A 24,124-nucleotide genomic window follows, 5' to 3' on the forward strand; every position below is an offset into this window, starting at 1 on the left:
ATTCATTTTCTACTTGGCATTCCTCATTTTGAAATTCTTCTATAATTTGATATAAACCAACATTCCCTATTAAATTTTCCTATCTTCTGTGCCATGCTTCTATATTGTTTGAGGTATATAGAAGTTTATTGCATACATTCATATACAAGCCACAGAACAATACTGGTGACCAAACAGCAACACCATCGCATTCTTATCCTACCATGCAGACAATTATTTTTGAACAAGTCAATAACTCCACTGGCTTCTTCAGGCAAATGTAACTTTAATTTATTAAAAGCCCTTGAAATTTCATTAGCTGGGAGGAATGCCAATGCAATATTAAACTAAAGTTTGTATCATTGCTGTGTTGCATGGCCAATCTACTCATCTGAATTTTCTTCCAAATGCAGTGGGCTGAAAGGAAAAAAAAACATTTTTGGCAACGCCTTGAAATTGACTTTTAGAAGCTTTAATTGCACATAATTCCAAATCTGTCATTATGGTTTGGGGATTCAGTTAAAATCTATTTTCTTTTGCAAAGTCCACCAAATCTTTAAATAAGCATTTGAAGCTTTATAATGCTTCACTTTTCTCACTCATTAATATACAATGAGTGTATGAGTTCTAAAATTTTCAGATCCAACAGGGGCATGAATTGCAGGTAGTTGATAAGAAGCAATGGGGACACTTTTGCAAGGACCATCCATTAGCCAAAGTGAAGCATGCGCTAGTTTTTCTGTTAGATTTAGTTGGAAGCATAAGAAGTTAATTTTCTTCAACAGTCAAATCCCTAACCATGAACAGTTCACCGTTTACAGTTGACCTTTGAACAACATGGGTTTGAACTGCATGAGTCCACTTATACACAGATTTTCTTCCTCTTCTGCTGCCCCTGAAACAGTAAGACCAACTCCTCCTCTTCCTCCTCCTACTCAGCCTACTCAACAAGAAGACAATGAGGATGAAGACCTTTATAATGATCCACTTCCATTTAATGAATAGTAAATATATTTCTTCTTTCTTATGATTTCCTTTTCTCTAGCTTACTTTATTGTTAGAATATAGTATAAAATATGTAAACACACAAAATACATGTTAATCAACTGTTTATGTTATTGATAAAGCTTCCAGTCAATAGTGGACTATTAGTAGTAAAGTTTTTGGGAGTCAAAAGTTATATGTGGATTTTCAACTGTATGAGGGATCAGTGCCCTTAACCCCCAACATTGTCAACTCTGATATGTTCTGTAACACTGCAGGAACCTCTATAGCAGCAAGTTTCTTTATTTCAGAGGTTCACTGGGCTTGTTGAATTATTTTCATTCTCTGATGAGGGTCTTTTGTGAAGAAAAGCATTGGCACTATGTGTAAGCGGACAGAAGTCATACATGATTAAATAATTTGGCAGGGGAGATTTCTCATATTTTTTACCTACATTTTCACTTCAATAATCTTCAAAACACTCAAAACATTGAGGGCAGATTTTCCTCACATAGTCCACTCAGACACAGACACTAATCTCTGGAAACACCCTTACAGATACACCCCAAATAATGTTTTATCAGGTTTCTAACATTCCTTAATATGGTCAAGTTGACACCTAACATTAAATCCATAAATCTACCCCATATTAACTTGGCACCCATACACACCTCCTTAAATTATGCTTAATTCAAAATAAAGATAATCACATGGTAATTGCCTAACACAATACAACTAACATGTTGCAGCTATCCTGCATATAACTGAAAATGCATTAATCCCAGAATTCAGCTTTCAGAATTTCAATTTCAGGATTTTAATCTTTTAGGATTGTGATTTTCTAGATTTTAGATTTTAGGGATTTTGATCTTTCATGATTTCAACATCCGGATTATTGTTTTCAGGATTGTGTCTTTCAGGATTATGATTGACGCTACAGTAAGTCATGCTGTAAACAGACGTGCTGTCATCCAGGCTTTGTTGTTCCATTTGTAGAACGCAGGCAGAGCAGATTTAGCATAATTCTGAAGGTCTCTAGGATTTTTGACATGGTAAATGAGCATTGGCTTCAACTTAAAGTGATCAGCTCCGTTAGCCCCTAACAAGAGAGTCAGCCTGTCCTTTGAAGCTTTGATGCCAGACATTGATTTCTCCTCTCTAGCTACAAAAGTTCTAGAAGGCATCTTCTTCCAACAGAAGACTGTTTTGTCTACATTGAAAATCTGATGTTTAGTGTAGCCATCTTCATCAATTATCTTAGCTAGATCTTCTGTATAACTTGCTGTAGTTCCTACATCAGCACTTACTGTTTCACTTTGCATTTTTATTTTATGAAGATAGTTTCTTTCCTTAAACCTCATGAACCAACCTCTACTAGCTTCTAACTTTTCTTCTGCAGCTTCTTCACCTCTCCCAGGCTTCACAGAATTAAAGAAAAAGCTAGGATCTTGTTCTTAATTAGGCTTTGGCTTAAGGAAATATCGTGGCTGGTTTGATCTATCCAGACCATTAAAACTTTCTCCATATCAGCAATACAGCTGTTTCACTTTCTTATCATTTGTGCGTTCACTGGAGTAACCCTTTTAATGTCCTTCAGGACTTTTCCTTTGCATTCACAACTTGGCTAACTGGTGCAAGAGGCCTAGCTTTTGTCATGCCTTCTTCTTTAAGTTTAATCATTTTTAGCTTTTGATTTAAAGAGAGAGATGTGTGACTCTTCCTTTCATTTGAACAATAAGAGGCCATCGCAGGGTTATTAATTGGCCTAATTTCAATATTGCTGTGTCTTAAGGAATAGGGAGGGAAGCCTGAGGGGAAGTAGAGAGATGGGAGAACAGGCAATCAGTGGAGCAGACAGAACACACACAGCATTTATCAGTTAAGTTCTCAGTCTTATATGGGTGCAGTTTGTGATGCCCCCAAACAATTACAATAGTAACATCAAAGATTACTAATCACAGATAACCATAACAGATATAACAATAATGAAAAAGTTTGAAATATTGCAAGAATTACCAAAATTACAAAATTACACAGGACATAAAGTAAGCACATACTGTTGGAAAATAGTGCCAATAGACTTGCTCAATGCAGAGTTGCCACAAACCTTCAATTTGTAAAAAACGCAGTAGTTGTGCAAGGTAATAAACTGAAGATGCAATAAAATGAGGTATGCCTATATTGTAAACATTCTACCTCTTATTTGCTTTTCAATCCCTACAACTTTATTGAAACTCCTCTATCAAGGACTTCCTTATTGAATAAGCTGTTGAATACTTCTCAGTCCTTAATTCAGTTGTTTTTTCAGTCCCATCAGCTTTTAGATATGCTAATTTTTTATGTAGAAAAAAAAAAAAACCCTTCCTTGACTCAATGTTTCATAACAGGTACCAATCTCCCATCCCTCTTCATAGGCCAACTTGATATCTCTACTTCTGTCTTAAAAACTCTTCGAACTTAAGTTGTCCAGAATAGATTTCATGACCCTCCCACTATCATACACAATATGAATCTTTTCTAGAACCTCCAAATTCAGCAAATGACCCATCTACCCATTGTGTTATGCAAGCCAGGGAGCTAGAAGTCATCCCTGATACTGTCCATTCTCTTATCACCCTGTATACAATTCATCTCCATGCTCTGGCACATTTATTCCCAAATATCTCAGATTTGTTCATATCTATTAGTCTCCACCACCACCTTCACTCATGCTGTCACTACCTTTTGCCTGGAATTCTGAGAAAGCTTTATAACTAGGTTTTTGTTCTGTTTTGTTTCGTTTTTTAGCAACACTCCTTTTTTCCATTTTTCTACTTGTTCTTCTTCACATAGCAGCCAGAGTGATGATTTTAAAATTCAGATATGAACATGATACCCAATACTCTCCCCTCTATTTGATTTATTTATAATACTTTAGTAAAATCCTAAACATTGTCTGACTTGTGTCTCCCTTCCCAATCCTGTTTCCCATCATGCTCCCCTTAATCTATTCTCTGCACTCCAGCCACATTGGCCTTACAGTTCCTCAGAAGAGACACTTTCCATTCTGCAATAGGGTCTTTGCATATGCTGTTCCTTCTGCCTGCATAGATTTCTACTTCCCTCTTCCCCAAATTGGATCTTACTTTTTAAATTTAAGCTTAATTAGCATTCCCTTAAGGAAACTTTCTCTGACTTCTACATCAATGTCTCCTCAAATGCACTTCCAACACAACATGTATATCTTCTCTGTAGTATTTATCACAGTTGGTTATCTTCATCTATGCAGTTATTTAATTTATTGCTTCTTCCTCCTTCAGGACAGGGACTATGTCTGTTTTCCCATACTATTTGAATTTACCGAAGCTAGTACAGCTCCTGAGAAACAGCAGGTACACTGTGAATATGTATTGAATTAATTAAGGAAGAAAAAAGAAAAGATAAATTTAGAAACAGATTTGGATAGGCAGAAAGAATAATGGTGATGTGCTGCAGAAGATTGAGGCTGTTTAACACAAGTTGCAATGATAAACTAGTTATAGGCGAGAGGAGAGTTCTGAGAACAAGAAATTTAAAATTCCCCCTCTTTTCCACTGTTTTGTCTTCAAACAGTTATAAAGAGAACATTTCCCTGTGTCCTACAAGAAGCCACATTACTGTTGCCAAGGACTTTCCTCAACCACAGGCCCACCAGACACCTGCTTATATTGACTTGAGGCAGTTTTGACTTACTCTGTCCACATAGTATAAGAAGGCAAAGTCCCTAGACTGGTGATTTTGGGGGAGAAAATTGGTAATTTTCTATCTACTCTAAAATTATGTGAGCTGTCCTTACACTCTGGGCAATATTTTGCCCTCTTAAGGGATGAAGTAGAATTCATTTTATCGTTTGTTTGACTTAGGATTTTATGCTTGGGCAACATAATTTAAGGAAACCCCATTCTTTAAAAATAAACTCTCAGAATAAGTATTCTAAACAATGGAGGAAAAGTGAGTGAATAGCTTCAAACACCACAAACCATAAGAGAAGGGAACGAACAGTGTGTGTGCTGAAGTTTTACATATGTCATCTCATTCAATCCACACAGAGGACTCAAAGGGGTTAAGACATTTACCAAATTAAGTACCTAGTGGAGATAGAATTTTAACCCAGTTCTGGGTGACTCCAAAGTGCATGAACTTTCCAGGGTACTTCACACAGTGGAACCAAGAATAAAACCTAAGTACCCCGATTCTTCAGCTCAGTGACAGACAGGATTATATTCCCTTCCACAGCCCAGTTTCTCTCCCAGATTCTACGTGCTGTCCTAATTCACAGGGACTAGATTGGATGAGATTCTTTTTTTGGTTTTGTGTAGGTCTTCCTATAGACCTCAAGCTTTCAGAGAGTCATAAAACTTCCATTTCATGTGTACCTTAGAAAACTGCCTTTGGAAAAAGATTTGGGACATTAAGTTTTAGCCGAGAATGCATTTTTGCTTCCAAGTTACAGAGTACAACTTTTTAGTGAAAATGCTGACACAACCTAAAGAACAATAGTGTATGACCAAATCCATTGCACAAACTGATTCTTTCATCAAAATATTAGCATCTTTAGAGAAAATATATTTATAGGACATATTTAATTAAGTCATGGATATTAAATTATACAAAATTTTTACTCTACCAAAATGCAATCTAACATAGCCATCAAGATCAATTAGCATGTTTATTTTTTCCCCATAGGTTGAGAGGTTTAGCTAATCCAGATTTGAATGGCATTTATTATTTTAATTAGGCATTTGTTCTGAGTTGGTTGAAAATATATGGGTCAGCAAATGAAATATTCAAATGTTTGTACACATTTTTCCTCATTGCTATAATGGAAGAGTGGTTGTTACACAACCTTCACCTTCTCCACCCACTCCAATTATTCTCAGATTTGGGGTTTTGATTAGATACATTCATTGTACCTTTTGTTGCTGAAGCCAGAGAGCCAGTCCATTAATCCAGATTGGGACGGGCCGTTTTATAAAGCAGACATGGAACTATACTGTCTGTTGCCAAACTGGACCTCCTTGAGGAACTGCAGCAATTAATGTTCCATTTCTGTGTCAAGTGCTGTTAAAAGTTTTCTTCAGGCTAAAGTTTGTCCAAACAGTCTGTACAATTCTGCAGAGGTCTGGGGTAGTCGGAGGCTGCTTTGAGAGGCCTGGCATTGACTCCTGCTCTGTACTGGTAGTAGGAAGCTGACTGTAGCTATAGACGTGGCCTCATAGAATAGCTTTTCCTGTCTGGACTGAGGCTAAATCTAACGAGGCAAGTCTGAGCAGAGTATGAGCACAATCAGAAGAGCAGCACCAAAAGAACGATAAACAGGTGCAAAGAAGTCTTTGATAAGAAAGTCTTCATATTCGTTTTGTATAATTTAGGCACTTAAATAATACTCTTGTTATCTCTTTGAACTTCTAGGTTCATTATGGATAATTTGTAAGTACAAAAAATACTACCAAGAAGAAATATTTTTAAAATCCTGTAATTGTTACTACTAAAAGTAAACTCTTGTTCATATATTGTATGGCCTTCCTTTCAAACATTAAATTGTGTGACATACCCATCTCTTGAATATTGTTATAAAAAAAGGTCTTTTAAAGATACATATGCAGTATGAGGTTTTCAAGTGGGATTATTCACTTGGAAGAGCTGTCATTCATGTACCCATATCTGTAGCTGGTCTATGAATAGCCACCAATACCCAAATCAAGAGCGTTTAATGGTGCCTGTATTTGTTCCACATTAATCTGACAAAACCAAATAAAAGAGAATATGATAGTTAAGGAGGGGCACCCAGGAGAGTTCATAAGATATCCATTTACTTTGTTTCAGGAAAAGGATTCCATCATAATTACACTGGACTTGGAACTCCATAACCAAATCAATTACATATGTTTCCAGAGCCTCCTTCACCACCCAGAGCTGGACCCTATCCTCTCAAAATACTTTTCAGGAATTCAAGTAGCCCAAACAAATACAGCTATAGTTTTGACTTATTAAATATCTTTCAAAGATACAGAAATTATAAAAGAAATAACTATCATAAAAAAAATCAAACCTTTATTTTTTTTAAAAGAAAGTTAACTCATGTAAAGAGCCAAACTCCATACCTTCCAATGATGTCTTAGACTATCTGAGGCAAGTTGAAAGTAGGCCAAACTGTCAGAGAGTACACTGTTCAAGTGCTATTGAGGAGATCTATTGCATAGATCTGAAATTGTGACCACCTTCAGAGTTCTCCAGTGCTGATGATAATAATAATATCATAACAATAAAAAAAACATGTATTGAACACCTACTATGAGCCAGGAACTGATTTAGGCCTATTACATACGTTTTCTCTAATTCTGAAAATAATCCTGTAAGTAGGCATAATATTATTCTTATTTCACAAATGAGGAAAGTAAGGCAAAGAGATTTTGAAATGCTTGCTCAAGGTCACATGACTAATGAGAGAAAAAAGATTCCAACAAGTTCTTGACTCAAAAATCTTTATCTTTACTATAATGCAATATGTCCTCGTAAATGATGGGTGAAAAGTTCAATAGGAAGAATGTTTATCCACACTGAAAAGCCCATGCAATTCTAATACATGCCAATGCACTATTAATAATGAGTGACAGTACACCAACCCAAGGCAAATATCCTTGACATATTACCAGGGCTCCATGTTTTGCTGTCAGTTTCTCCTTCCCTCAACACTACCAATGTTTCCACCACGAACTCAAGCCAATAGCTCAGTTACTCAGGTTGGAGTAGAAAGGAACCCACCACCGTAGGAGTTTATACAAGCTGAAACATACCAATTATCTGGTCGTCTATCAGAACTGTCAAAGAAATAGATGCTTACAAATGTGAATATTCCAGAGAATGAATTAAGGTTATTAAAGAATCACATATTTTTGTGTTTTGAACATTTTTTTAATTTGTAAAACTTTTTACTAGCCACAGTTAAAAAACACAAAGATAATTTTAATGTCTTTTCCAAAGTAGCTTTGGACATGATTTTAATTTTTTTTCAGAATATTACAGGGGTACAAACATTTTGGTTACATGAATTGCTTTTATACAGTTTGAGTCAAAGTTATAAGTGTGTCTATGACACAGATAGTATGCATCATACAGCACAGAGATACCTCAAAGAACTAAAAGGAGACCTACCATTTGATCCAGCAATTCCACTACTGAGTATTTACTCAAAGGAATAAAAGACATTTTGATTTTAGTTTTTTTTGTGTTGACTCATGAGCAACACTTATTAATGTCAGTTAAGATATAATAATATAGTATACCAATGCCCCACCAATGAATTACATCAAAGAGTTTAAGAACTTGTTCTTACTTTTAAAATTTATGTCTGTCCTCACTGTCAGCTGCCATTTCTCATGGCTGCTAATATAGCAAGCTATAGTGATGCCCTCTCTTGAATTTTCATATACCTGCTCTCATTATTTGAATTTTCCAGTGGGTTAGATAGTAAGATATCAATGCTTATTAGAGATGTACCTAAAAAGGTCTGGAAATAAGGCATTATGGGTCTCTCATGTTCAAATACATATACCTGAGAAATATTAGAAAGACAACACAATGAAATCATAGAATAAGTACTTAGTAAATGAGTTGTGAGCACTGAAATATTGATTTAGTCCACTTCAGCACCATTTTTAGTTATTACTAGATGACTCGCCTTTCATATCATGTAATTGAGGTTTCTGTATTTTAATACTAAGTAAAATGTTGTTCAGTAAATGCAGCTTAAGCTCCTGTAAGTTAATGTCATAAAAAATAAATATTCAATTCTTCTAGGACCTTTTCTGGATAGAGACAGAACTCTTGAATTGGAAAAGTCATCAATCCATCCCATTATAACATTTTGTATTTCCAATAACTTACAAATCATTAAATCACCATATTCTATATTAGTACCCTTCTACAAACCTGTGAAAAATAATGTTATAGCTTACAGCTCTGTCACGAAACCATGTCTGAGAGAACATTTCATATTTAATTCCTGCAGCAAAGGATGAAACCAAGAAGAGGGAAGATAGATCCTAGCAATCCCCTTGAAGAAAACCTACTATTAAAATTCTTTCACTCTTAATGGAAGGACATAACCAAATTTCTAAATAGTCAGGCTTGTAGCTTTCTTTACACAATGGCTATATACATGTTTTTTTTTTCTCCAATATATTAGATGAGATTACAAATTCCAACTGTGAAGGAAGACTTTCAAATGGGCTGTTGTGACTGCCACGATGGTTGTTCAATGCTCCAATGTTGTCCAAAATTGCAAGGCATGGAACCCATATGGTACCTTCCATTACACAAAACACAAATACTGAAAATACCAGTCTCATCTAAATTCATCATTATCTACAGCAATCTCAACAGCATCAATTTATCCAAAAAGATACTGTTAAGCATATCAGAAACAGTATCAGAAACAGCTAGATTAGGAATCCACAGGACTCATTCCAGCTCTCCTATGTACTGGTAATGTGGTACCAAAAAATTATTTTACTTCTCTGAACTTCAGTTTTCTCACCTGTTAAACAAGGTAAGAATACCTTTCCTACTCAACGCAGAATAAGTATGAAGTCTATGAAAGTATTTTAAGTACTGCCAGAGGTATGCAATCCAGAAGCTTTAACGGTGTTGTGTCATAGGAAAATGGCTCAGAGCTTAATGCTCCTCAAGACATTCTGTGGCAAAGTCAGTTGTGGATTATGAGTAGGTAGATTATTCTTTCAGGAATCCTAGAGAAGTGATGCTTAATATTCTCAACAGAAGACCAATACATTCTTTCAGCAGATGAAAAAAATTAAGTATTAAAACAAATATAAAAACAAACAAATAAAAAATCAAAAATTGCCCTTTCATGATGAAAACACCCAACAAACTTGGAATAGAAGGGAACTTCCTCAACCTAATAAAGGGAATCTACAAAAAAACTCACAGCTGACATCATATTTAATGATGAAAGACTGAATACTTTCCCTCTAAAGTCAAGAACAAGACACGGATGTCTGCTCTTACCAATTCTATTCAACATTGTACTGAAGATTCTAGCCAAGTCAATTAATTGGGCAAGAAAATTAAATAAAAGGCATCCAGTTAGACATCTGCACCTCCTCAGGCCAATGTAAAGAAACATCTGTGAAGCATTCATTGAATTGTTTTCTGCGGGAACCAACCAACAAACAAAACCTACCATGTTTTTGGCTAGAGTAAAATGGTGCAGAGCCAGAAGGGAAAACAAAATAAATTTACAAAGTCAGACAATTGCAATAAATAAATAAATAAATACATAGGTCCAGATTAGAAAGGAAAAAGTAAAACTATCTCTATTTGCAGATGGCTGATCCATATATTGTAGAGAAAATCCTAAGGAATTCATTAAATAGCTATTAGAACTAATAAGTTTAGCAAGGGTGCAGGTACAAGATCAATTAATGAAAGTCAATTGTATTTCTATATACTATCAATGACCAATTCAAAAATAAAAGTAAGAAAACAATTCTGTTTACAATAACATTAAATAGAATAAAATATTTATGAATAAATTTAGCAAAAGAAAGGCAAAACTTATACTCCCAAAACTAGAAAACATTTGTAGGAAGAAATTAAAGAAGACCTAAATAAATGGAAAGATAATCATGGATCCGAAGACTTAATATTGATAAATGGCACTATTTCTCAAATTGATCTACAGATTCAATGAAATTTTTGTCAAAATGTCAATGTTTGTCAATGTCAATCTTTGCTATTTGCAGGAATTGAGAAGCTAATTTTAAAATTCATACAAAAATGCAAGGGACTCATAATAGCCAAAACAATCTTAAAAAAGAATAGTTAGGATCTCACAGTACCCAATTTCAAACTTACTACAAAGCTACAGTAATCAAGATAGTGTGGTACTGGCATAAGTATAGACATAAAGACCACTGAGTAGAATTGAAAGTCCATAAATAAACACTTGGAGTCAGTTGATTTTCAACAAAGGAGACAGTTCAATGGGGAAAAGAATACATTTTTCAGTGAACAATGCTGGGACACTTGGAGATCCATATACACCATAAATAAAAATTAACTCAAAATGGATGATAGACTTCAGTGCAAGAGCTAAATTATCAAACTCTCAAAAGAGAATATAGAAGAAAATCTTTGTGATCTTGAATTATGCAAAGCTCTTAGATATGACACCAAAAGCACGAATAACAAAAAAAGAGATAAATTAGACTTCATCTAAATTTAAAACTGTTATGCCTCACGTGACATTATCAAAAACTAAAAAGATAATTTACAGAATGGGACGAAATATCTGCAAATCACACATCTGATAAGGGACCGGTATACAGAACATATAAAGAACTCTTATAATTTAACAATAAAAAGACAAAAGAATTAAAAACTGGTAAAGAATCTGAATAGACATTTCTACAAAGAAGATAAACGAATGGCCAATAAACACATGAATATATTCTTAACATCAATAATCATTAGGTAAATGCAAATCAAAACCAAAAGGAGATATAATTTAACAACTATTAGGATGGCTGTAATAAAAAAAATAGATGATGCAAGTGTTGGTGAGAATGTGAAGACACTGATACCCTCATATATTGCTGATAGGAAAGTAAAATGGTGCAACTGCTTTGGGAAACAGTTTGACAGTGCCTCAAAAAGTTAAACGTAGAGTTACCACATGACCCAGCAATTCCACTCCTAGGTATATACCCAAGAGAATTGAAAACACAAGTCTACACAAAAACTTGCACTAGAATATTGATGGTAGAATTATTCATAATATAAAATAAGGTAAACAATCCAAATGTCTATCAATTGATGAATGGATAAACAAAATGTGGTATACCCATACAATGAAATATTATTCTGCAAAACAAAGTAATGAAGAACTGATGTATGCTACAACTTGGATGAACCTTGGAAACATTATGCTAAATGAAAGAAGCCAGTCACGAAAGGCTGCATGTTACATAATTCCACTTACAGGAAGTGTCTAGAATAGACAAATCCATAGAAACAGAAAGTAGATTAGTGATTTTTAGGGGCTAGGGGGAAGGGTGAATGGGAAGTGACTGCTAATGGGTGTGGGGTTTCTTTAGAACATGAAAATGTTCTAAAATTGATTGTGGTGATAATTGTACAACTCTGAGAATGGACTAAAAAAGCATTAAATTGTACATTTTATAATGGTATGGCATGTGAATTATATCTCAGTAAAGCTGTGAAAAAAATAAAGAACACTGATGGAAAACAACAATAACAAATAAACAAACAAAAAATCCCAAATGCCTATAAGAAGAATACTATAAAGTTTTATATTCATTCCATGTTCTATTAGATCTTTGGCTCAGTGGCACAAAAGAGAAGGCAGAAGAAAGAGGTGGGTCAATATTGAGGCCTCAAAATCAGTCAAGTTGGGTAAAGAGGGAATTCTAGGGAAAATATTAAAAAGTACAGAAAGAAAAAGCTGGGGACACTGAACATAAACTTTGCTGACCTCAGCTTTACTGTGGGCCTTCTGTTTCTTCCCAGGCGGTTATCCACTATTCCTCCATTTAGCTTCTCGGATCTTGCCAGCAACCTCAGGACTTGTATTTTCCATCTCTTTGCCCAGGACGTGCTAGGCACACGTTTGTGTGTCTTCTGTTTTACTCATTGTGTAATTTTTATGTGTGCTCATTGGGAATGACCTTTCATCTCTCCCAGGAACCAATGCCCCCCACCCCCAATATATAATGTGGGTTCCCTTTCTGGGTATATTTCACAGATCAGTGTAACAAAATTATTTTATATGAGTACTGCAGTTCCCAACAGAGTCTTTAAAACTAGAAAGGAAAATTAATGTAAGTCTAAAGTACTATAAGGACTAGAAGAAAGGGAAAACAGGAATGTATCCATTGTATCAATCTCATCTTCTTCATAGTTTCCTTGATTGAGAGCCCCTGACTACAGCAAAATTGAAATCAGAGCCATTACATAGACCTGATATTTCTTAAAGTACATCATGCTTTTTCTGAGATAATTTCCCCTCTGGATTCTTTTCCAACCCTATGACTACCACCCATATGGCCAGATGCACTCTAATCCCAGCACTCACCAATTTAAGGTCCTGTACTCTGCAATTTTCTGTAATTTTCCTAAAACTATGATCATCTGATAATATCCTGACTTTTCGTTCTATAAGGGAACTGCTGATAGTATGAAAACCTTGCCCTAAAAAATAAAAATTGTATCTATTCTCTGGAAATTCAATACTCATCAAAGCCATCCTGGGTGTAATTTCCCAGCAGCAGAGTTAGCCCAGCAGGAGCTGTGTTCACAGGAACTCTGGAAACACCCAGAGAGCAGACACAACACTATTTTATGACAGAGTTAGACGTTTCTGAGTGGCATGGTCTGGGTTTTTATGTGGGCTATATACAAAATTAGGTCATACAATGAGCTATGGGGAAAAAAAGGTGGGGGAGGAGCTATATTTAAAAAAAAAAAACCTTTAGGATTATTGCAGAACAGCTTACAACACATTGTATTAACTGATTTCGATTAGAGTGAATGATCCCGACTGTGGATAATGTGAGGCAGTCTGGGAGAACATGCTGAAACAATTAACGTTTAAAAGAACAAATCCTTTGGTTTCTATGAGGAGTGTCTGTTTTTATTGATTTCCCCTAAAAGAGAAAAATTACTTTCATAATCTAGAGAGACATAGTGGGGAAATGTTAAAATGTTTTTAAATGAAAAGAAATTCCTGGCCCCACTCCTTGAAAATGGTTTTACGTTGTTACTCGGAATATAAACATCTCTTGTTAATATACACTCCTGCATCATCAATTCCTGTCAGAGAACAAAACATCTATTTTCAAAAGCTGCAAGATTTGTGCCTTCAAAGTCTTAAAGAGTTGTCTATTAACTCCTAGAAACTTTTCTTGTCCCAGCCTGAATCCCTTTTGGAAGAAAGGGCCCTCATAAATAAATCTAAATAAGTAACCCAAAATTAATAACAAGTTATTGCCTATTTTTACGCTCTTCCTCATCAATTCATTCTGCCCCATCTACTCCCTTGTGGAATGACCTATCCTTTTTTTTATTTCCTCCTAGCAGTTATCAAGCAATTACTGTTGTGCCAAGTACTAGATTAACACTTGCTAGGCATTATCTCATGTAAATCTCAAAATACCCTTTTGTGTGCATAAATTCAGAAAGATTAAGTAAGTTGTCCTAGGTCATATAGCTAGTAAGTGGTGGCAGACTTAGTATTTTAACACAAATCTCATTCAATTCTAAAGCTTATACCCTTAACTATGACTAAACATTGCATCTTTTGTCTTCCAAAATCTATCGACGTAATTTTCCATTCTTAAAATTCATAGTTCTTTGTACAGACCATTATTATAGAATGTATTACCAAGTATAATTATTACTTGTGTACATGTATTGTTTCTTGCTCTACATTGAGAAATCCAAGGATCAGTTACAACTTATGTGTTCAGTAAATGTTATTGAAGAAGTAAACGAGAGTTGATACATTCATAACGTAGTTTTCTAATTTATAAATACTTGCATGATTTTTGAGAATATTTCATATATCTATTTATGGGTGGATATAACAATAGAAATAGACAGATATAGCAATAGCTATGATAAGTTCCGTAATAGCTAGAACTTTATTTTCAACTTAGCTTTCAGAAACTCCTCTATAGGCATTATTCTTTGATTTCCAGTAACTGAGGGGTATGGAAATGTGCAAAGAAGCAAAACAATTATTCCAGCTAAATCATGTATTATATGTCTAATTAATTAAATCACACAGTTACAGCCATATCTAATTATGCCCGATAACTAAACATTGAGTTTGGGAATATTCCTCAAAATGATTAAATACATACATAGGACATAGGTGTACTGAGTGGTCCAGAAATATGTCCTGCAATGCAACAGCCACTCAAGATTCTTGCTGCTGGTCAAGTCCAGGTTTATTTTTTTTACATGTGTGAGGAGTTAATTCTTAGCCTGGTTTACCCCAGATTCAGAGATCTGTCTCTCTTCACCGGAGTCCTGGAATCTGTGAGCATCTTCTCAATTGTTTACCAGTGGCAGGGGCTCAGGTAACTACTATGTTCATATTCATAGTCATACAGATCAATGAGGCATACAATCTAATTAAATTTAAAGTGTAGGGTTAAGAAATAGTATTATTCTAGTAATTAATGTAACCATACAATGAGAGATAAACAACTAAACTGCCACACCTTTCACTAGAGAAGATAATTCATGTATAGTCATTCAGGAAATTTAATTATGTTCATGTTTCTGGGTGATTGCTGGGAGTAAATTTTCTTCTCTAATTGAACCCCAATCTGTACATTATAATTCTGGCTAAAAGGAAAAATCTTTTAAAAAAGTGAAAATAAAACAAAACAAAACAAAACAAACCTCTTGGACTCATTACTGCACAGGTGTGCAGTGCCAAAAAAGAGAAAATCCAGGAAGAGACTAAACAAATAGTAGTAGAAGCCATTTTTAAGGCAATATGTAACTCGTGACGGGCATTTGCAAAGTAATTTGGAAAGAGAAGCTTTCTTAGGAAAACTGATGATAAATGCTCTGCATTTTAAATGAATTTGGGGAAAATGCACACATGAAAACCAAAACTTTTTTGCAAAAAGTAATGAAGCCCAATTACAAGGAAATGATCATTCCAGAGTAGAATACCAAAGAACAAGAATAAGGCAGGGGAGAGAGAAATGTAGGAGAGAATCAACTGAACTTGAAAAATGCTCAGAGATAATAGAGACTATCCATTTATTATACATATAAATTGTATTAATTTATTTATAACTTGCTTCAGCTCTTGGAGAATTTGAGATAGTCATTCTCTTAAACACATAAGACTAAGAGTTTCACTATTTCCTGAGAGATGAGAAAGTGAAAATTAATACCAGAATTATTTTACATATATAGTTTTTAGTTACAGAAAGATGTATATACTAACTATAGAGTTAACTACCCATATTTCTCATTCTATAATGTGAATTAAGTCACCATCTAATTATTCTTTGGTCATTTTTTTAATGTACCCAAGTGCTATATACAGTAAAATATTTGGAATGAGTAGACTATTATAAATTATCAAAATTCGAGTGTTCTGAGTATTTGTTTACATCTGAGACTGCTACTCATTACATTAGCTCTAGTGGGGGCTCAATAAATGTTGCTCACGGGTATTTAGTTAATGTTTTTTCTTTTTCTTTTTTGTTACAAGTAAATCAAAGAACAAACCATAAACAAATGAAATAAAGCAAAACAAAATATAAATAATTTCAGGAAAAAAGTAACTTATTAATTATTAATAAGTTATTGGGACATTTTCACAAATCAGACAGAGATCTAGTTAAGTAAAACCTCAGAAGACAGATATAGGGGAGTTCCAGGGGTCTGAACAACTAAGGTTCACAGAATTTTTTCCAAAGTATCACCATCCACATGATTTGATATTGATGACGACCAGTTTGGTATATTCCTAGTACAAATTTCAAATCCCCAGCAAAGATAATACAATTGGCCCTGCTAAGATTAGATGTCTATCCCTGGATCTGTCAATGATGGCCAGGGGCAGGCTCACATAGCCCAATGTGGCCACTGAGAGCCCACTTTTGTGGGTAGGGGGTTACCTGCAGTGAAAGAAAATCAGTGTGTGTTGCACAGCCCCTTCAGAAAATGTCTGTCCCACTGGGAGATGTAATTACTTTTAAGGAAATGCCGAAAGAAATTTACGAAACCAGAAACTTCCAATTCCGTGGGAGAAGTAAAAAGAAACATCTACTTTCTGATGTTCTCAACTGACCACAGAACTGATAATCAGACTTTAATGCTAGCATTTCTGACTTGTGATTTTCAGGAAGAGTCTTAAATGTAGCCATCTATTAGTCCCAGATATTCCTGTAGTACAGAGGCAGCCCAGATTTGTCGGTGACTTAGAGAATAAAAATGTCACACTTTTGTGAGCAGATGGTCAGAGGGACTAATTTAGCATCATCATCTCTCTTTCACTAAAGGTGATCCCACCTTCTCTTCCTTCCACAGATAAACAAAAACCAAAAGGCAAGAACCTTCATCTCTTACACAATCTGCATGAAAAGTAGGCTCCCCCAGGCCTAATGCCTGACAACACAGTCACAAGTCCAGCTGTATCTTTCAGCACCTTGTATCTCAACCATAGATGAGGATATTTAGGAAGCTCCACATATCACTTTTAAATTGCCTGAAAGGTGGGTCAAAGGAGGAGAATGCCCCAAAATTAACTTCCTAATTTCTTGTCCCCGTTAACACACGAATTATTTCATGACAAGCAAACTGTCTGTTACAGCACATAAAATTCTCAGGGAAACCATTGTCATGTCTATCAGGCAATGTATGTATAAGAGAGTATCATCCAAATCAGCCACTTTCTTCACTTACTTCAGAGCACAGTGTAGTAGAATGAGTACATCAAAAATGAGGTAGGTGTCTGGGATTTATTCCCAGTTCTACAACTGATGCATTATTCTTGCTCCCTTTGCACTTAAGTCTCCCATCTGTAACACAAGGATAATGACATAGTACCTGTTTGTCTCTAAGGCACTTAAAAATTCTCTGATGGAAGATTCCACACAAATGCAAAGACTATTATTACACTAAGAAGACTTGAAAATTGCAAGTCTGTGTACTCATCACTATTAAGCAGTCAACACAATGACAGAGGAGAAAGCAACCTTCTCTAAGGCATCTAAAATCAAATATTGCTGAATATGCAGCTATTTGGAAAAAATATACATGCAAATATATTTATTTTAATGTCCATCGAAATCTAATTCATCAATAACCCATTTAGAGAAATTCTTTGCAAATTATCCTAATTCCGAAAACATTCATGGAATCCCTAATCGCAAGAATTTTTTTATAATGCAAAGCTTTCTCAAAAGACATTCTTTCTCCTTTCAAAAGATTTGCTCTACTCCAGAATTTTAGAGTACTCTAGCTCATTCCACTAAGATTATTCCAAAATATAAAAACATTCCTCCTCCAATATGACCAGTGTTGTAATAATCAAACTTACAGTACAGTGGTGGACAGGCATCCAAGCAGGGGCTTCCACTGAACAATTCTGGGCTGGGCATTTGCTTTGGTTTTGCTGCAAATAAGTAAAAATGGTGTTATGTTCTATATATTATGTGCGACAATATACACTAGCTGACATATTTATTATCAATATGTTTATCACCATATTTATTAAGGATAACAGAAGTCTTTGAGAATGACTTTTTGGTGCAGTGCTGCAAGAAAACTAGGTACATAATTTCTACTCTTAGGAAAATACCCTTTGCTTTTTTTTATTACTCTAAGGACTACGAGTTTTTTGTTGTTGTTGTTTTCAGCTTTTTTGAAAAGACTAGGTTTTTGGCACCAGGCTTTCTCAGCATCTGGCCTTCCAAGCCTGAATAGAAACCACTTGAGAACTCTCCTAACCCAGAGAGGCTGAACTATGCTCTTCCAGTCTCCCAGACAACACTGATACATTCTGTACCCCTATGAGATCCCTTGAGTCAATGTATAGAAAGACTTCTTTGTCTACCCTTTCAGACTATAAGCTAGTGGTGGCGATTCTCTCTAGGGTATTTCATAGAACTCCAGAACGTAAAGTTGGAAGGGATAGATCTTAGACACCTGCTTGTCACATCAAAAACTGAGATTCACAATGGTGATATAGCACCTCTTGTATACTCCTGGATAGAGCTGGAACGCATTCTACTCAGTGAGGTATCCCAAGAATGGAAAGACAAGCACCACATGTACTCACCATCAAATTGGTATTAACCGATCAACACATAAATGTACATATAAGAATAACATCTATTGGATGTTGGGCAGGGGGGAGGGGGAGGAGGGAGGAGGGGACGGGTATTTTCACACACATAGAGTGCAATGAGCACCACCCGAAGGATGGACATATTTGAAACTCGGACTTGGCGGGGGGGAAGGGCAACATACGTAACCTAAACATCTGTACTCCCATAATATGCTGAAATTTAAAAAAATAAAAAAAAACTGAGATGCAGAGAAATGAAATAATCTGCTCAAGGAGCCAGAGTTTCAACATTCTAAGCCATTTTCCTGGTACTTCTTTCTACATAAGAAATTTATCTTCAGTTAACATATTCTTTTGTTGTAATTCCTATAGATTCACTTCTATTAAATAATTGGCTTTTAGAAAGAATAAAATGATTCCCTTTAACCAACAATACTACACCATCTCTGCAATAATGAGAACTGATTAGTCTTAAAGATGTGGGGAGAGGATTCTATAATAATAAAACATGTTTTATCTTTAATTTCCTTTATTGTACACTCAATGATAATATATGCATACTAATAATGTTACTAATCATAAAAATAACTGTGATTTATTGAGCTACTAAATATACCATGTTTTGTTCTGAATGCCTAATATTATCATTAGTCCCCACATATGCATGGGTGGAAGCATTGTCCCCATTTTATAGGAGAGAAAACTGAGGCTTAGCAAGGTTAAGCAACTTGTCTAAAAGTCACCCTACTAGAAACCAGCATAGCTACAATTGCAGCACGAATCTGGCTGACTCTGGTACCCATGTATAGTCTTCCTTTTAAAAGAAGCTGCCTCAGGTATTTTTTTTTTTTTTTTTGAGACAGAGTCTCACTCTGTTGCCCGGGCTAGAGTGAGTGCTGTGGCGTCAGCCTAGCTCACAGCAACCTCAAACTTCTGGGCTCAAGCGATCCTTCTGCCTCAGCCTCCCGAGTAGCTGGGATTACAGGCATGCGCCACCATGCCCGGCTAATTTTTTTTTTCTATATATTTTTAGTTGTCTGATTAATTTCTTTCTATTTTTAGTAGAGACGGGGTCTCACTCTTGCTCAGGCTGGTTTCGAACTCCTGAGCTCAAACAATCCGCCCGCCTCGGCCTCCCAGAGAGCTAGGATTACAGGCGTGAGCCACCGCGCCTGGCCTGCCTCAGGTATTTTTGATTTTGTGTCTGTTTAATGGGACTTAAGACATGTCTGTCATAATCCAATCTGATTTCATATTATGAGTGATCCTAACATTTCTGATTAAACTGAATAAAATACTGAATTCAGTACCACTATCATGCTAAGAACTTGTGTGTGTGAAATTTATAAGCTTTTTACAACAACCTCTGTTTAGATGATCTATTTTTAAGGCATCACTAAGCCCTGAAGTGCTGTATGAGTGATTAGGGATAAAGACACCATAAAAATAAACTTAGATCACCAATCTCCATGATCAGTTTTCTTACTGAATGCAAATATGACATGCAGCACCAGCCGGGTACATAGGTGCACTAGACTGGTGTAAGGTGACCACAATTTCAAGCTCAACATGGACACATGCTTGCTGCTATGAGATGCTCTTGGTAGTCACATCTGTAAAACAATGTTAGTATCTTGCCTTATTCACAGACAAAAAATATAGAGTCACCTCAGATCGTTATTACAATTTGAGAGGATGCTACAAATATGAGAACATACAAAGTAACAGGGAAATTTTATCCTATTTTTAAAAGTTTAAGCTAAATAAACAAATATAATTTATCTACATGTGGGGTTAAGCTTTTTGAAATTTGAAAGCATAATTAAAATGGTAACAATTATTTTCAATTATGATAATTAACACCAAATTTTAGTGGTGAGGAATGTCTCCCTTGGAATAATTCATAACTTTTGTTATTATTAATAGTAACAATAAGCTTGTTTTATATCTAGATAGTGTATATCTTTATAGAGCACATGATAAAGAAGCAAATTCAATAAATGAGTGAGCTATTCTTGGATAGAGGAACAGATGTACAGTCTACCTCAGTATCTGTGGGGGGACTGATTCCAGGACCTTCCATAGATACCCAAATCTACTAATACTTAAATTGCTTATATAAAATGGTGTAGTATTTGCATATAACCCATATACATCCTTCTGTATACTTTAATCTCTAGACTACTTTTAATATCTAATATAATGTAAATACTATGTACACAGTTGTTAAACTATATTGTTTAGGGGAAAAAGACAAGAAAAAGGTCTGTATGTATTCAGTACAAATGCAACTATCAATTTTTTTCTAATATTTTTGATCCATTGTTGCTTGAATCCATGGATGTGGAACCTATGGATACAGAGGGCTGACTGTATTCACATAAGATGATGGGTGCATAAATACGGTGTGTTTGAACTTCTATAGATATACAGCATGGACTAAAGAAAGGTGGAAATCTGCGTGAGTCTATTTCTTATTGCATTATGACCTGATTTTTGACACTAAGGTCTTCCCATTAGTGTTTTAATTAAGCAAATCAACAATATTATTACACAGGGCCAGACAAATAAAAAGGCCTACTGAAGACAGAAACCATGTAAACATAAATTATTTTTCACTCCATGGTATGTGGCCAGGATAAAACAATAAAAAAGATTGGAATAAAAATTAGAACTTTGGATCAGTAAAGTTTTCTCATCAATCTATCTGTGGACTTGGGAAAACTTTAACCCCTTAAAACTTATTTTTCTTATCTATAAAATGAGAGGGTTGTCTTAGACCCATTATTCAATGTTGGGAGGAGTGTCAGATTTACCAGAAAATCTTTTCTAAACTTCATTTTCCTTACAAGAATATGCTCCCTCTAACAAAATGGTGTACCCTGAAGTTGAGAGCCTCTGTCATTCTGATTTAATGATGAATCATCCTCGAGCACCTTAGTAATACCACTAGAAAATGGTTATTTCCCTGTGAGTTCCAGTGATAGCGAAGACTGAGAACCACTAGATCAGATGGTCTCAAAAGAGCCTTCTATTTAAATGTGGTTATTGAACACCCTAACCTCATGTTTTATCTACTTTACCTCTGAAGAAGACAAGATCTAACATGGGTCATGGGAACTGCCACAGTAGGTGAAGAAGTAAAGGGGTTTAAAATTCTTTTTTCCTAGAAGCCTTCATTTTACTTCTTCAGCATCTTTTTAAAAAAAATATTTAATGTGCATACTGTGGCATGATAGAGTTTGGGGGTACCTCCTACTTGGTAGATCCCGACCCCTTAGAAGGCCAGCTAGAACCAGTATGAATGTGAGGGGAAAGGACACATTTAAAACTACTCCAAGGTTAATTCATAAGCCAAAAATTAAGGGGCAACATTACAATTCCCTCAAGGGCAAGCCCAGCTTGCCACGCAAAAATTTAAGATAGAAATTGGCAGCAAATTTCCCTAATGATAGAGCTTTCTCTTCCCCTTCTCTTCTATTTTTCTACCCAGGAGGTTTATAACTGTGTCTTATTAATACGTTACTCACCCAGGATTCAAAGATCTGCAATGCTAACCCTGAAAAACATATTCTTTTAAGAGACAAAACTCTCAGTGGTTTTGGTCTCTTAAAAATAGACAGGTTGATATCTCCAAGTCTCTCATCTTCCTTGGCTGTGTTTTTCTGACTTTAACATCTTGACATATTTCATTCCATAATATTCTAAGAAAATTAGCCAAATATGCTGACCAATTTATATAATTAATCTGACACTTCAGATTAATTATATAAATATGTAACTATAAAGAATTTGAATAGTGACAAACATTTGGCAAAGAAAACTCTAAAAATTTTCTTCTTAACCCATTCCATCTCCAGAAAGAGTAGGAAATGATTTGTGTATCAGGGGCTTATGCAGTGTTAGAGTGCTTTGGAGCTTACGAAGTGCTTATCTAGACATTTAGCCATTTCATCCTCAGAAAAAGTTGTGTGCAGCAGAGTGAGAACTGATTCATCCAAATAAAATGTTGACCTAAACGTTTCATTCAAAGTAGTATGTTTTTCTGAACGGACAGTAGAAGCTGAGAGGTTCTGTTTTTTTTATAGTTCACAGTAAAATAATTCTCATAATCATAGTTTTGTTTTCTGGATTGGGAAGCGTTCCATGATAGGACTATACACATATTCATTCATTTATCCATCTTTCACTTACCAGACATATATTACATGAAAGGTATCTTGCTAGGTAAATATAGAGATAAAAATTTAGAGATATAAAAATTTAAATAATCCTTACTCTGCAAAAGCTCCCAGCCTTTTAGGAGATACAATACAACATGTTAAGTTTAAGACAAAGTTAAATACTAAGATCATTCATTTATTCATTTAGTTGGTCAACAAACATTCATTGGCTAATTACTATGTGCCAGCTATGGTATTAGGAATAAGAATGTATCAAGACCTAGTATCTGTCTAAAGAAGCACTCAGTCTCAGGAAAAAAAAAAACAAAAACTAATAAGCATGCAGTTATAAAGCAATGCTACTGATATGGGATAAATTAATTGTGACATGGGCAGATAAAAAAGATATATTGCACCCATTCTTGGAGCAGGAGTAAGAAATGAGCAATCGTCAGAGAAAATTGAGCAAAGGAATTGAGGCCAAATGTGGAAGTATTGAACTGTGGCTGAATAAGTCAGGAAGGGCTTTACAGGGGAGACATTTCAGTTTTCCAATAAAGCTTTTAAGAGGGAAAGGTATAAGAAGAGGGCATTCCAGGCTAAAGACACACCATGCACCATCGATAGTGCATACTCAAGGCACTGTTGCCCTCGGTCAAGAAATATCTCTGTTCTAGGCCTCAGAAACCTGGGATTGAGGAGAATGATTCTACAGTACATAAAAATCTGTCTTTAGCCTTTCCCTTCATTTACATCTACTTCATAGAATTCCAAATGGGTGGCAGGGTGTGGGATAAATGAGTCCTACTAGGAAGTGAACATGGAGATATCTAGATCTGATCCTTTATAACACACAAGAGGCTGTCCTGAGTTTAGTGTTTGAATAAGCACTTCAGCTGTCTTTCTCATCCTTTCTGAGACTTTTAGATGTTTGATAGATGAAGAAAAAGAGGTCATATGTGAGGCCCAAGGGACAGAACTAAGAGGCATTTTGCATGGCAGAACTAAAATGACATGTAATAACATGTATGCAAATGGATTGTGGATTGTAAAGTACTTTAGAAATGCAATGAATAATTATAAGGTATTATTATATAATTTTGAGGGGGGTTTT

At 35.3% G+C, this 24,124-nt stretch overlaps 1 protein-coding gene across 1 annotated transcript in view; it reads right to left on the reverse strand.

Annotated features, from left to right (window-relative positions):
* Positions 1–24,124, reverse strand: part of DLG2 (discs, large homolog 2 (Drosophila)) — a 1,994,579-nt gene that overhangs the window by 1,551,680 nt on the left and 418,775 nt on the right. Inside the window, exon 6 of the mRNA XM_012641828.1 lies at positions 18,098–18,172. Coding sequence (XP_012497282.1) covers positions 18,098–18,172 — 75 coding nt within the window. The remainder of the gene's footprint in view (positions 1–18,097; positions 18,173–24,124) is intronic.

The sequence above is a fragment of the Propithecus coquereli genome, unplaced genomic scaffold, assembly GCF_000956105.1.
Source record: "Propithecus coquereli isolate 6110/MARCELLA unplaced genomic scaffold, Pcoq_1.0 Scaffold170, whole genome shotgun sequence".
NCBI lineage: Eukaryota > Metazoa > Chordata > Mammalia > Primates > Indriidae > Propithecus > Propithecus coquereli.